The 15031-nt window shown below is 28.7% G+C and overlaps 1 protein-coding gene across 2 annotated transcripts in view; it reads left to right on the forward strand.

Annotated features, from left to right (window-relative positions):
* LOC136989324 (choline/ethanolamine kinase-like) overlaps positions 1-15031 on the forward strand; it is a 78835-nt gene extending 63804 nt beyond the window's left edge. For both annotated transcript variants that reach the window (XM_067287448.1, XM_067287449.1), the window contains 5 exons: positions 6171-6229; positions 8632-8716; positions 10043-10151; positions 11438-11620; positions 14299-15031. In XM_067287448.1, coding sequence (XP_067143549.1) covers positions 6171-6229; positions 8632-8716; positions 10043-10151; positions 11438-11620; positions 14299-14358 — 496 coding nt within the window. In that variant the 3' untranslated portion in view covers positions 14359-15031. The remainder of the gene's footprint in view (positions 1-6170; positions 6230-8631; positions 8717-10042; positions 10152-11437; positions 11621-14298) is intronic.

The raw sequence follows: 15031 nt of genomic DNA on the forward strand, positions 1-15031 counted from the left end.
TAATTTTTCATTCTTGCCCCTGAGGCTATCTATTCATATTTACACTGATATACTACAAATTTAATCGTAGCTGCACAAATATAGCAAGTAAACAAACTACGAGATAACTCGTAGTTGGCGTCCTAGGCAATAACACAAACTATGAATTATCTCGTAGTTGGCAGTCGACGTGTTAAAGATGTAGGGTCATATCACATTTTTGCATATATTTTAGCTTATCAAGAAAATTCATCTGTGCCCATTCATTGATACAGTAATATTTAGGTCTAGGTTATGGATTTATAACTGAAAAAATACATTAATTATGCATTTAAATTTGACATTATTAGAGTTTTAGTAAGATTTTTATTTTAATAAGACTGTTCTCACTGGAAAAGGTAGAAAATTTTTTTTTTGAAATTTTAAAAATATATTATCTCCAGAAAAGATGTCTTGTGCCCCATGTTAAGAACTATTGGTACAGACAGTTGATAATAGCCTAATTAATTGTCCAATTGTCCTTATTACAATTAAAAACATATTTAAAGGAATTTTATTTCTTTATTATTTCAAGGCAAAATTTTTAAACCAATAATTTTTTTAGTGATAAAGTATGTATATTTTTGGATTTTAAGGGGGGGAGGTAAACTTGACATACAGGCCAGAAAGTGATTTCATGATTTAAGAAATTTTAAATCTAGACCAGTTGTTGCCCTGGCACAAATTAATCCAACCCCCCAAACATATTTGACATGCCACTTGTGAATGATAGAAATAGGCCTATTTTTAGCATTACTGAATACTGGTTTTATTTGAATAGTAACTGTGTCTCATCCTTAAAACTTGAAATAATTGCTGCATTTGCTATTCGAGGTTTTCTGAGAACCTTGGGAAACAATGTAAAATTAATAAATATCAAACTATGCTAACTAGGTACTGTATTTATTTAACAAATTTTAATAGAAAATGAATTATGTAAAATGTACAATATACAGTAGGTGTAGTATTATTATTATTTTATTAATGATACATAGAACATAGCACTCATTATAAAGAAAGGTACCAATTGCCATTTCAAGTATAATTTGCTTTAAAAATAAAATTTTTATAAATAAATATTCAAATACTTTATTAATAATGGACATCAAAGGGATATGTACGAAGGAAATAATAACCACCTCCAAATAGTAATTGCAGAGAAAATATGCAGTTTAAAATAGCTGTGGATGTAGAAAATATTTGTGGTGTGCCTACCTATGACTTGCATGCAATTTGGCCTGCCAATTAAAAAGTTTTGCATCACTGCTCTAGATCATCACATAAAATGGTGTGTAATCTTTCAAAGAGAACATATAATTCCTCATTACTTTTTCTTCCAATTCTTTTCATCTTGTGGGCACTAAGAGAATAATTTCATATTAATTTAAAAACAAATAATCGAAATGAAATTATTTTATATTTTAAATAATGGGCTGAAATTCTGATTAATATTAGAACTTAAGCCCATTTAAGTGTACAGTATATCAAGAGCTTTATTCATTTAAAATTTTTTGTTCCATTTTTAATGTCTGTATTTGTCAGGGTTTCATTTATGGTCATTTATGGTTTAATAATGTCAAAAATTTGAATCATTAAAACAAGTAGTAATTTAAGAAATAACTTAAAAATTGATTTTTTATTTTTTATTATATTTAGTGGCTATTATACAAATTACAGTAAGTTAGAATGCCAATTATTCAAAATAATTAGGGGATACAATTTTGAATAACTGATCAGACTTGATAGGGAAAGAATAAAAAGATTAATAACTTAGTTTAAGATATTTATTTTTATTTCAATACAATAGCAAAAAAAAGCTAAGACATAGAAATTTAATGCATATGAATGATAGGAAATAATCAAAAAATTTATTGGTTGTTTCTAATAAATTAGATGCCTTTCATTACAATGTACCAATGAAACTTTGAGCTCAATGTAAAAAATACATAATAGTAAAATTAATATTAAATAAAGTACAATCATTGTGTTAATATAAACCTCTTGGTGTTGTCCAGACACTCAAACACTCAACCGAATGGTTAAATAAGCTACCAACAAGTGCTTTCCAGAACTGTCCAGCACAAGTGCTTTCCAGATCTGTTCACTCCTACAAGTTTGGTAGATTTTTTTAATTGTGATATTTTACATTTAGAATTGATTTGTTTGAAAATAAAACAAACATTTTTACCACTTTTTTGCAACTGTTATATTTTTAAAATTTTGCCACAGAGGTTAAAACTTTTATATAGAATCGAACTATAATCATTTTTTATAAATTAATTTATCAAAACTCCATTTATTTATTACATCAGTTTGTTGGGGAAATCTATTAGCAATCAAATAAAACAAAAAAAAACAAAAAAATAGCAGTTATAATATCTAGGTCACATGTAATTTCTGGAAGTCACCACCTTTGTCTGCCATCATGTGACATGATGTTTATTTTAGTGGTACATGGTTCTCATGCTTTCTATAAAGTTTCTGGTTAGCTTATTCGATAGATGAAGATTAATTATTTTATTTAAATTAAAATTTCAGAAAGTTTATGAAAATACTGTATCAAAATCCATTTGAGTTAAACAGTGTACAGTATATTTAAAGCAAATATTTAACATGTAAATTATTATGATAGATGATAGGGGTGCAAAACCATGACCGAACACTGGTAGTTCAGTCATGGATTTGCACCTCAACTGGACAGGCTGGCCGCATGGAGTTTTCCAGGTTTTCTCCACATTTTTAATGCCTAAATAGAGTCCAGTGATTCTTAAAAGACCTCCCAGAAGTCTTCTCCCTATATAGATCACCCAAGTGTTGTGTTACTGTAACTTACAAACAAACTATAATTTATTTTGATTATTCCTTTTTCTGATATAATAGTCTTGCTGTTTGTACAGTGACTCAAAATTTAATTTGTTTAAGTCTAGTAAAATTTTCAAATTTTGATTTGATTTTTTTAATCAATCTTTACAGTTTGACCAAATATTGATATCAAGACTGTTTCTATGCCATATATCTTTGCATCTCAATATTTCTTTCTTAAATAATATACTTAAGAAATTATGTTGAGACGTTATCAAGTTAAAAATATATTTTGTAACATTTTTAAATGTCCTTATTTAATGAAATGTAATTTCTACATAATGAAGTTTTGAAAGTCTGATGAATTTTTATTACATCTTTTTTGTATCGGTAAATGTTAAAGTTGATTAAAATGCTGATTCATTCACATTTTTGCCAGCCAGACAGCCTGACAGCCTAATTAAATGTTTGCCAGCCAGAAGTTTTCTAGGTTTTCTTCATTGTTTAATACTTGAATGGGTCAGTTTCCCATAAAGCCTTTGAATGAGGCATCTCACCAGACAATACAACATCTATACTGTACAACTAAATATGAAAGCATTTGTATGGAGCTATTTCAATTGATATTTTGATGTGTTCAAATCTAACAGCTTTTATCTGCAAGAAAATGTTGTAAATGAAATTTATGATTTTATGTTTATTTTAATAGATAAACCAGAATAATTCATTGAAAATAAAGTAATTTTTTGTAAGCAAAATTTGGGACAAATATTTGTGTGCTTAATATTTATGTTGAAAAATAGTCATTATGATTGAAATAATAAATACTTTATTGTCTTTTTCTCAAATTTAATAAAAATAGAATACCTTCTGTTTTGTAGAAAATAATAAAAGTTAACTCACGCCAAAGTTGCATATATTTCTGATACTTAGCACTGAGTTCAGCGTTAACGTAGATTCTTCTTTTTATTGCTGCTTTTATAGCAATAAAAAGAAGAATCTACGTTAACGCTGAACTCAGTGCTAAGTATCAGAAATATACCTTCTGTTTGTTTTAAATGTATACATTACACTTCCTTCGCAACTGTTACTAACGCAAACCTTAAATTTCTGGTAAATTTTACATTTTATTAAAATTATTTACTGGAAATTCAAAGTTTTCATTGAGTATTGTTTTATAATCTTAAATTTGTTTTATAAATTCTGATATTTTGATAAAATTAATGCAGAATTAAAGTAAAAGTTACTGTAAAGGAACAAACAGATATAAAAAAATTGCTGTTGATATAACTTAGATTTTAAACTGCTTCCCAGTTTTTCAAACTTGGATTTTATTATTACTTTTTCCCCCTCTCTTTTCAATTAGCTGGTATTATCTTAAAAACTCATTTTATCATTCTGTTTTGAATGTAAATAAAAACTTATCTCTGTTCACTTGTTCACTATTGAACAATAATGAATCATACATACTATTTGGTCTGTGATAGAAAATAACTTTTATCAGTGACTGAGTGGATAAAGGCTGAATGGTAATTGGTTGCGAGTTTGTTACTTGCCAGCTCGCTGGCATGTGAAGTTTTCTAGGTTTTCTTCATTGTTTAATACTTAAATGGGTCGGTTTCCCGTAGTCTTTGAATGAGCCATCTCACCTTGGAAAATCATACCTTATTCCATCAATCTGATCCAATATGGAAAATAAAACCATATACTAAATAAAAAATTAAATTTTCTGAATAGTAGCCATTTTGTAATGTTATTTTATAACTAAGTTTTCAGCATTTGATGATTTTATGTTCAAGTGACAAATTCAGATAATTTAATCTATGGGCATATACCTCCCTAGAAAAGGTACAGACTGTACAAGAGGGATACAAAAAAAATCCAAAAATAAAATCTGTTAACTGTGTTTTGCTAGATCTATGTATCAAATAGGAAAGAGCGAGTGAAGATTGCTATCTAAGTTTGTTTTTTAACAATATTTTTTTGGATGCAAAAATAATTAAATGTTTATTAAAATATACCTGTATAATTGAATGTTGTTAAATTAAAAAATAAAAGAAAAATTCTTTGCACAAAATCCATGAAAAAATTTTGATTAAAAGCCAAATTCAATAAATTGTTCAAATATTTTTCTATTGATTTCAGAAAATTCTAATCTTTTGATTATTAATAATTAATTTAAAGTAAGATACAATTTAAATTGATTTATTATTACAGTAAAACTTGTATAAACTGGAATATATCGCACTGAATATGTTCCATTTTGAACAGGTTTTTGGGGGTTTTTTTTCTTTAAACTATACCAAATAAATGTTGTACAGTTACATTCAGTTTTATAGTAGAAATATTTTATTACTAGGTTTAATCTAAAGGGTTCCAACCAAAGACGGGAGTATTTGAATGCAAGAACTGAGAATCGGTTTCTGTTGAAATGTTCTCATTCTCATGAACTTGTCCTGGCTATTTGAATAATCCTCAGATGAATTCTGACGAATTTGCACAGTGGTAAAAAAGCCAACTGAAGTGCCAAAAACTAGTAAAACACTAGTTTTTTGCTCTACTGTCAGAAATTCCAACTGCATTACAGTAATACACACACTAAATTAAAATTTGGTTTGTGTATTACTATAATGCATTCAAAGTGAAATTGTGGAATAATCTTATTCTTATTTAATACTCCAACTAGTCATTAACATTGCTGGTAATTACAGATTGAAGTTGATCAACTCAAATACTCAATACTAGTTTGTTACTAACTGCTAATTTGCCCTGTAAAGAATACACTGTGTTACCTTATACACTGTGTTACCTTATACACTGTGTTTTTAACAAATTGTACTCATTGCTTTTTTTCAAGTTCTGTTCTCGGAAACTCATTCAATTATTGAAAGTTTTTGATTCTGACTCTGATTAATTTTAACAAAGACTAATATTAACAAGTATCTAGTGTCCATTAAGTCACTATCACTTGATCTTTGTTTCTCTGAAAAGGTTCAAAATCCTTCTATGAATACATTTTTTCATGTTCAGAAATGACCATTTGACTGTTATACCCAGAGGCAAGTTTATTTATCTGTCTACAAATGGAATCTTAACTTTTTGCTTTATTTGAATTAAGTTAGGTTTTCTGTAGACAAAACCATCCATTTGTGAATTACAGGTTTTCAGGTTATAGTAGAACCTAACGTAGAAAAATCTCTCCATTTCCATTTAGGTAGTTTCTGTTTTGTTCAGGTATAAGTCTGTTTTGTTCAGGTATAAGTTCTGTTTCTGTATAAGTCAATTCTGCAAAATAGAATTAATATTGTAGCCATTATTATTTTGCTAACTAATTTTTCTTCTTCTTGTAGACATCATCTGCAGCAAGCAAAATCACCAGTTCTCTTCTGTCATAATGACTTACAAGAAGGTAAATAATGATGATTTTATTGATATAATTAGTTTTTTTATATTTGTTCTTGTACAAAACAATTTATGACCAATTGTTCCAAAACAGAATGAAAAAGTTTGTTCTTTTTTGCTGTAACTATATACTTCATATATGTTGTAGCTACATGCTGAAATTTAAAGCACTAGCACATCCTGTAATAAACATTTGTTTCAGAATCTTCCTAGTTTTTCTGGTCACTTATTGAAATACTAACCTACTTTCTGCAGATGTTGAAACAGATTAAATTAGACAGATGCCAAAATATGTCACTAAGCATTTTGTATAATGTCTAATGACTTATTAGCACTTTGTGTAAAACAAAATGACTGAATATTTCTACACTTCTGTGTATCATAACATGCAAATTCCTGGATGTGTCCTCAATGTCAACTTTTACATATTAGAGAGGTTGTGGCTGACGTTTTCAGTCCAAAACGTGAACGTCGGACGTCAAGTGCTGTCATTTGGCAATTCTAGAAAGTTGATAATGGCATTTGCTATGTCTAGCATGGTGAGTAGAAGTTTGGCTTAAACTTCTTCATTTTTTTGTGTTTGGGGTTAAAATTATGATGTATTTTATTAAAAATAATGATTGATTAAGCATTTATGAATAATAATATAAAGAAACAGACTATTTTAATCCAGAAATTATTTAATTATTCAATTTTTTTGCAAGTGATGTGAAGTGCCTATAGAATTTACATATATTTGTGTTTGTAATAGCTTATCATAATTCTGTAGGAGTAGGTTTGTTCTTTCACAGCATCTATCATCAACAGTGCAATTAATATGTTTGTAAATTTTTTAAAAATAATTTTCCAAGCTGCTTTCAGATTTACATAAGCCACTACTTCTCTCAACAAAAGTATGAGGTCATCCTATTGTACGGTAGGAGATACGACGCTAATTAAAAATAATTATTTAGTGTTATTAAACATCCTATAAATACTCTAAAATAGTTTAATTTGTTTATTTACCTTTTGCTGGTAACATTTGTCATTGTTAAATGTTTCCGCCATTTTTCAACAATATCCCATGAGTCAGTGCGCAACGTGAACGTGTGGCGCAATGTGTTTTACTTGGAATTCAAACATCAAATGTGTACTTCTGCTTGCCATACAAGTTTAATGTTTGAACTTCAGCCTCAATCTCTCTATTTTGTTCTCAACCCTTTCTGTTCTGTGGACACATGAGGACCATTATTTCATGTCCATAGTGGCTAGACCCACATAGGGCAGCCATATGGTAAGAGACTGAGCCTAACATATCCAGGACTTGCCACCCATAAAAAATTCCTGGGAGTGCTCACTGGATTCAATTCTGAAACATTCAGAACACAATATAATCAATTAAAGGTGGTATCTTCCAATGACTTCCACATGATATTTTAATTTAGAATTTGTAAGTGGAGTTCTATAGATAAAAAAAATACTCCAAACTGTTTCCATCTATATTTAAAAGAACTAATTATTTTGTAAAATTATTGAAGAAGATAAAGATTTTTTCTTGAAATAATACCTAGATCAACATTGTGCATTCAAATGCATGGTGTTAGACTAGGTATTATTAAAAGAAAGGTCAGTACAATTAATTTAAGATAACTTATGTCAAAGTCGTATTACTGATATTTTATGAAGTTTGCATTTAGCTATATCTGCTCTTTTTTAAATTTGAAAATTTTTTACAAATTGTTTAGTTATTTATATTTAATAGTAAGTATAATTTTATTACAAATATTTTGTTTGTCATATAGATATAAATAACAAAAACACATAAAAGAATTTCCTAAGTATCATAAACTGAATTGCCACTTTCATCATTAGATGTTTCACTTATTTCATGTATCTGATATATACAAATCATTTTCAAATAAAACAGAAAGCTGAAAAATTAAAGATTTTTAAAAAGGGAAGTTTTTTAGTAAAAAGACTGATGGAACATATTATTTTCACTCTGTCATTATTTATAGACTATATTTATTGTACAGATGCATTGCTACTTATGCTATCCAGACCTCCTTCCAGTCTTCTGTTCCAAAGCTATTAATTATTTAATTTGGACATAAATTACCATCCTGTCACTCAAGATGCCGACTGGAGACAACTTAACATGCACAACTCTCTAGGGCTTTCGGCTGACTTATGCTTTTATCCTGGCATGTAAAGTATATGGACTAACTAACATAAACAACTACCCGATATACTTGTATTACCAAATAATCTGCCATTAATGTATAGCTTTGGAAGCAAAGATTGGACAGAGACCCTACTAACATAACTGGCAACATATGTCCATGAAAACTAGAAGTTTTAGGTTCAAATCCTGTTCTCTTCTTTTCTTCCAGAATAATTCTAAAAATTTTATTGTCAAAATCATTGCAGGTAACATACTTCGACCCGAAGGTTCTCAGGCAACAGATGATAAGGTTGTTTTTATAGATTTTGAATTTTGCAGTTATAATTACAGGTAATTATTAATTATTTATAATTAGACATTTATGCTTTTATTAAGTTAGGACAGGAACATAAAACAATTTTACATTCTAAAATTGTAAAGTTTTAATATTCTTATAATTTTTATTGAGAAAAAGTAGTAATAAAAGATACATGAACTATTATCTGTATAATTTTGTATCATCTAATCAAAATATATATTGAGAATCAAGTGAAAAGGCAATCTTCTTGGAACAAATTTTTCATATAACAAAGCAAAGAAAAAAATTTTAAAATTAAAGTAAGAAACTGCTACAAAACAAATCTTTTTAAGTAAAAATTAGTAATCATATGTGTTAAATAAAAGAACTGTTATGATGAATTTGTAGAAATTGGTTCTTTGATATTGCAGCATGTCAAAAAATAATAAAAATACAAAAATTTACAGGACTTAATCTGTATGTTTATATTTTTACACTTTGAAATGAAAGAAGAAAATGCTAAGTTCTTGTGTTTTGGTTTTAATCTATAGAATGATTCATTGGATGGGATAATTTGAAAGCTGTGTCATAATAAACACATTAGTTTATGAAGTTTGAGTAATGCCTTTATTAAGCAAAGTGAAAAAGTATGCTTCTTGGATGTTTTTCAAGAAAATCAAAGTTAAAAACTTTTGAGCAACTTCCTCATAAGTTTTGCATAATGGTTTATTAAAGACTTTATGGTTCAGTAGCAACAGGGCTTATACATGTTTGCAAGAGTGCTAATTCATGTTTCAATGCTTTGCTTTGAAAAAAATTCATAATTTTTACATAGAATAACTAATTTACATGGGTTTGCATAAACCTGCATAAATTACAGTTATTTCAAATTAGTATAAATCTCCGAAGCCTGTTAAAAATGGAGATACAATCACATCCCAATAGTATCTACAATGCCAAATAACAATATTTCACATTTAGAGATATAATCCAATCATATTTTGACTAAAATATAAATTGTCAGTTTTTGTGTAATGATTTGGTTCCACCAAAATAAATAGCACAAACTTTGCAATGAGAAAAAGCAGCTACAAAGGTCATACATACCAGTCATGATGTATTTGAATATTATCAACTTTCAATGCAGAATACCTTCAATAGCTACAGTTTTCACTTAATCCTAGATGAAAGTAAATTTTCAAAAGAAATTTGTTTTTAGAAATTTTTAGCAAATATGAACTATGAACTTAATATTTAGGTGAAAATGTAGAATATATTGTTTTAAATTTGAGAAAAATAATCATGAAACTATAAATATAAAATTTCTTTTTAACTAGAATTAAGAAATATTTATGAATAAACTTTTTAAAAATATGCAGGGGTTTTGACTTAGCAAATCATTTTTGCGAATGGTGTTTCGACTATTCGGATCCCAACTATCCACACTTTACTTCCGAGCCGGAAAACTACCCGACACGGGAACAGCAGGTAACCTTTTTAACTTTTTTTTTTATAGCATAATGTATTTATAAATTTTACCAAATTTTAATTCTTTAATGAAAGCATATGTACACTAACAAAATATGTTGGAATTGTTAGTTCAGTTATTAATTTTTGAGAAAAACTTGCCAACACAGACAGAATGAAGTCAGAACTAAATTCAATAAATTTAGTTATAGTCATTGACATGAACTTTAAGTAGCTTTTGCTAAATCTTGTCCTTCTGGTCAATCCTAATTTGGCAGAAGTTTCCTCAAAAACTAATAAATTTAAAATTATTAATATTATGCTTAATAAATCAGACAAATTTAGAATAAGAACAAACTTTGAATGATTATAACAATTTGGATTTTATAATTGGAATTGTTGAAGGTAATGATGATAAAACTGACAGTTCTACTGCCTACTGTCAGTTTAAAACAAATATTTGATATACTGTATTTTTTCCAATCTAATAAGTAAAAGAATTTAACCCAGTTTTGCATATCAAAAATGTCTTAAATCAATTGTAAAACAATTGGTGGATAGACTACACCAGTGTTCTCCAACCTTGGGTCTTCAGACCGGCACTGACTGGTCCACAAAAATTTCCTGCCAGTCCGCAAAAAATTTAACAGACTGATGCCATACTAACTAAAAATTGTAATTTTAGAACAGTAATCTTAATAAAATATTATCTACAATAATTTTTTTTACCTAATTACTATGTTTTTTTAGCCTAAAACTTATTGTAATTTTTGTAATTAGAATTTAAATGAATCATACATATATACCATAAACTCAGCTTTAACCTAATTTAACTTATCTGTGATATTTCCCAAAATTAGGATAAACAACATTTTATCCTTGTATATTTTAACAATATAATAATTAATGTAAGCAATGCATGCGCATTAATGTGAGAGATTGTGATTAGACTGCTTCTCGTAACTGTGCAGTCATGCACAATCCATGAAATATTATTTCTATTTTTGCTGGTCCACTAGTGTGAAGAGGTTGAAGAATGCTGGACTACTATATGTTAGGCACCAACAATAAATGTTTCTAGATAAACGAGTTAAATGTTCACATCTATTATTATTGTGTGATTGTTGTTTTGTACTTATGAATGTAAGATTCACTACTGCTACTGATGAGTAAAAATGATTTTGTCCAAAACACAGAATTTCTACCATATCATAATTTTCACATTGAAATATTGTGAATATTTTTAAGTATAATAAACTTATAAAATAAAATATATATTTATATGAATTATTACGTAATATTTTTAGCTACATTTCATCAGATACTATCTAGAAGCTGCCTCGTTCGACAAAAATCCTGACTTGATACATTATAACACAGAAGAAAACATTCTAGAAGAGATTAGAATTTTCAACCTTGCATCTCATTTCCTATGGATGCTGTGGGCCATCGTCAATGCACAGACTTCTAAAATTACCTTTGGTTACTGGGTATGTAGTGTTTTTGTTTTCATTAAATTGCTTTGGTGCATCTCATAGTATATTCCTGCTGAAGGTTTTGATTATAGAATGTTGGTATTTAGCATTTAAATCTATACAAATTTAAAACATTAGATTACATTCATTCAACAAGAACTAACATCTTGAATATAAAACACCATAATGTGTTTATATTCATGGATGCCAAATACCAATATAGGAAATCCTCGTTAGTTTGAAATTCAGGGTAAGAAATATTTGTGATTTTGAATTATCCAAGATTTACATATTCTACATAATATGCCAAATGCCATGTAACTGATGTAATTTAATTAGGAAACAAAATATGGCTACTTATACAGAATACTATTTTTGTAAATAATAATCTATATAAATGAGGATGTTTGTTGTATTTGCTTGTTTGCTATACACTCCTAGGCTATTCAACCAGTTGCTACCAAATTTGGCAGTTATGTTCACATACTTCTAACATGGATAATGTTATACATCCCACCCAAAAATATTCACATGTCACGTTGCCATAACCAAATAAACCAAACTAATTCTATTGAGCGATTATTTATTGTGACATGGCCACAATGCCGGGCTGCAACTTTTCATCACAATGTTCTCAATTCTTATAGTCCTGCACATCATACTTTTCCTGTTAGCAATAGAGTTGTGCCAGTTATCTATCTAACTCTGTTTGGGGAAAATTTTGAATTGAAGTAATGACTTCTGGTCCAAATCAGAAGTTTGTATATGGTTGATCTGGACCTCCTGTCCCAAGCTTTCCATATTTGGTCTAGATTTTCATCTAACTACATTCTCAAGATTAAGGAAGGACAGTAGAAATTTATAGATTTACAGTTTTTTTCAAATTGCAACCCAATAATTTTTATATAAATGCAATATTTATGAGAACATACTTTCCATGTAGCTAATATAATCTATTGCAAAAATATAAACACTTTATCACATAAAAGCAATTATTCTCACATTTTTACAAGATTTATGTGAAGTCTTCTGGACTTAAAGGTTAGCAACTTCAATCACATGTCTTCATAACCTATCCAACACTTACCACTTTTCAAATTTTAATATAGACTAGTATTAATTATTGATACTAGTTTATATTAAAATTTGAAAAGTGAGGATGATCAATGACTACTAATTATTAGTAGTCATTGACCATCCTCTCTTCTGGGAGGAGGCTGATGACTACTTTTGGTCGAATTACTCCAAACCCCTTTTGCAACACTCTTTTCTTCCTATTGGACCCAGCAGTATGATGACATTCAAATAGGAAAATTACGTAATTTGAGGTTACCAGCCTGTTGCTTGCACAACCTCCTGCAACAGCAGTGCTCTTTCACACTTCAGAGTTTGGCCACTATGTCTTGTGATATGGGTGAAACACTCAAGACAGCATTGCAATGTCAGAGTACTCTGAGACCTGCAAACATTAGTAAGAATGTTTAAAAATGTTCTAAAGCTTGTTCGGTTTGTATTCATACTATGTTTTAATTTTACATTGTTCTTTTCTTGAGAAAGGTCTTTGAACAAGACCGAAAACGTTCAAAATGTTAAAGTTTGGCTGCACTATTTAAGGGTTTTTGAGTAGGTGTTTAGTTATTAGTAAGAAAAAGACAGGTTGTAATGTAAGTTTCAAAATTTTAAATTAAAATAAAGATTTTCCAAAAAAAATGCTACCATTTTAAATTATTCTAATTATGTTAATTATTACCCAAGAATGTTGCAATGTACATTAAAACTGGAAAACTCAGTTTTATGTTTGCCCATTACAATTTTTTCAATGTGTGTATCTTGTCTCATTTGGATGTGCCACATAGTACACATCCAAATGAGACACTCGCTACAGCATATTCATTGGCTGCGTTCAGCAGACTCAACAGTTCCAGAATATTTTTCTGCTGAACACCCTTTACAGTAGCACTCTTTTGGAACGTGTTTGGTGTTTTGACGTCACATTTGGTAGTGTCTTTCGTTTACACTACCTATCACTGCCTGAAACTGACCATTGAGGCTTTTTGTTCTAATGCAACATCACACATCATTCAGTAGATCCAGGTTGTTACTTGACAGATACCAATTTGGTCAGTTACAACTGTTGAATCTGCTGAATGCAGCTGTTGTTGTTCCTCCCACAGCAGCCACAATTCTATAACTCTTGCAGATTACTCACGTTGCACAATGATGAGTTACTCTGACTGCTAATAGCAGAATACCTTCTCTATTGCAAGTTTACCATTTTTGTTTATGGCACTTCCTACATGTAGTAGATGACTACACATATGATTGCAGATGGGAGATAATTACAACAATCAATGTAATTGTGTGAGTTTAATTATCCAATAAGTACACAGATTCAAAATGGTAGCATTCATTTTGAAAGACCCTGTATGTATAGTTTTACAAAATGTACTAGTAATTACTCAGTATCCCATATCAGATAGCTGCAGGCCATCACTGCAATGCTAATTTTTTTATATATGGATTTAATAATCATCTCATGTTCATTATTATTTCAATCCTGACTTATAAATTACTACAATTATGAAAAGAAATTGCAAGTTTGTTAAGGCATTCAAGTAAAAACTTAAAGTAAGATGAAAATTGAAATTTTATTAAGCAATTCAATATATTAATTTAAATATTTTTCTTTCCAGGAATATGGTAAAACAAGACTTGACTGCTATTTTAGAGACAAGTCGTTACTGCTACAATGAAAGCATCTCCACTCCCACATTTCTGGAAAGTGCGCCAAAGAATTTACGAAGTATCAGTATTTTATTTAAATTGAATTACCAACGATGGTTGTGCAATATAATTTTCTTCATTTCTTAATTATTTTACATAATGAAACCTAGGGAAGAAAATTTTTTTTTAATTTAAAATTTGTATAGTGTAAATGGGATATTATTTTGGTATATTGTATAGGCCTACTGTAATTTAATTTTTTTTTATATACGTATATAATTCTAGAAATTGTAGTCTGAAAGTACAATTTCTGAAATATACTTAGTTTGTTAAGAGAAATTATTTTTTTAATTTGTTAAGTATCTGTAGTACTTAATTTAAAAGTGTAAATAGGATCAATTCTATATATACAAACGGAGCACGTTGCTGTCTGAATACTTTTGAGTGCGTGGGCTCGGTATACAATACTTTGCATTGCATTGAAATAAATGTGATAAAAATGTCCTAACGTGTACTTATTCATTCCATTCTTTTAAATCAGGTACTGCAATTTCTAAAAATGTTAATCTGTTGGAATTTTTTTTTCTCAAATTATTTTAACTAATAAATTTTATAAATAATGTCAAATAAAAAATGAGTTATTCTAGATTTATTTAATAACTTTGTATAAAAAAATGTACAATAAAGAATTTTGCAGCAGAA

Source organism: Centruroides vittatus, unplaced genomic scaffold, assembly GCF_030686945.1.
Source record: "Centruroides vittatus isolate TY-2023 unplaced genomic scaffold, ASM3068694v2 scaffold_464, whole genome shotgun sequence".
In the NCBI taxonomy this organism is placed as follows: Eukaryota; Metazoa; Arthropoda; class Arachnida; order Scorpiones; family Buthidae; genus Centruroides; species Centruroides vittatus.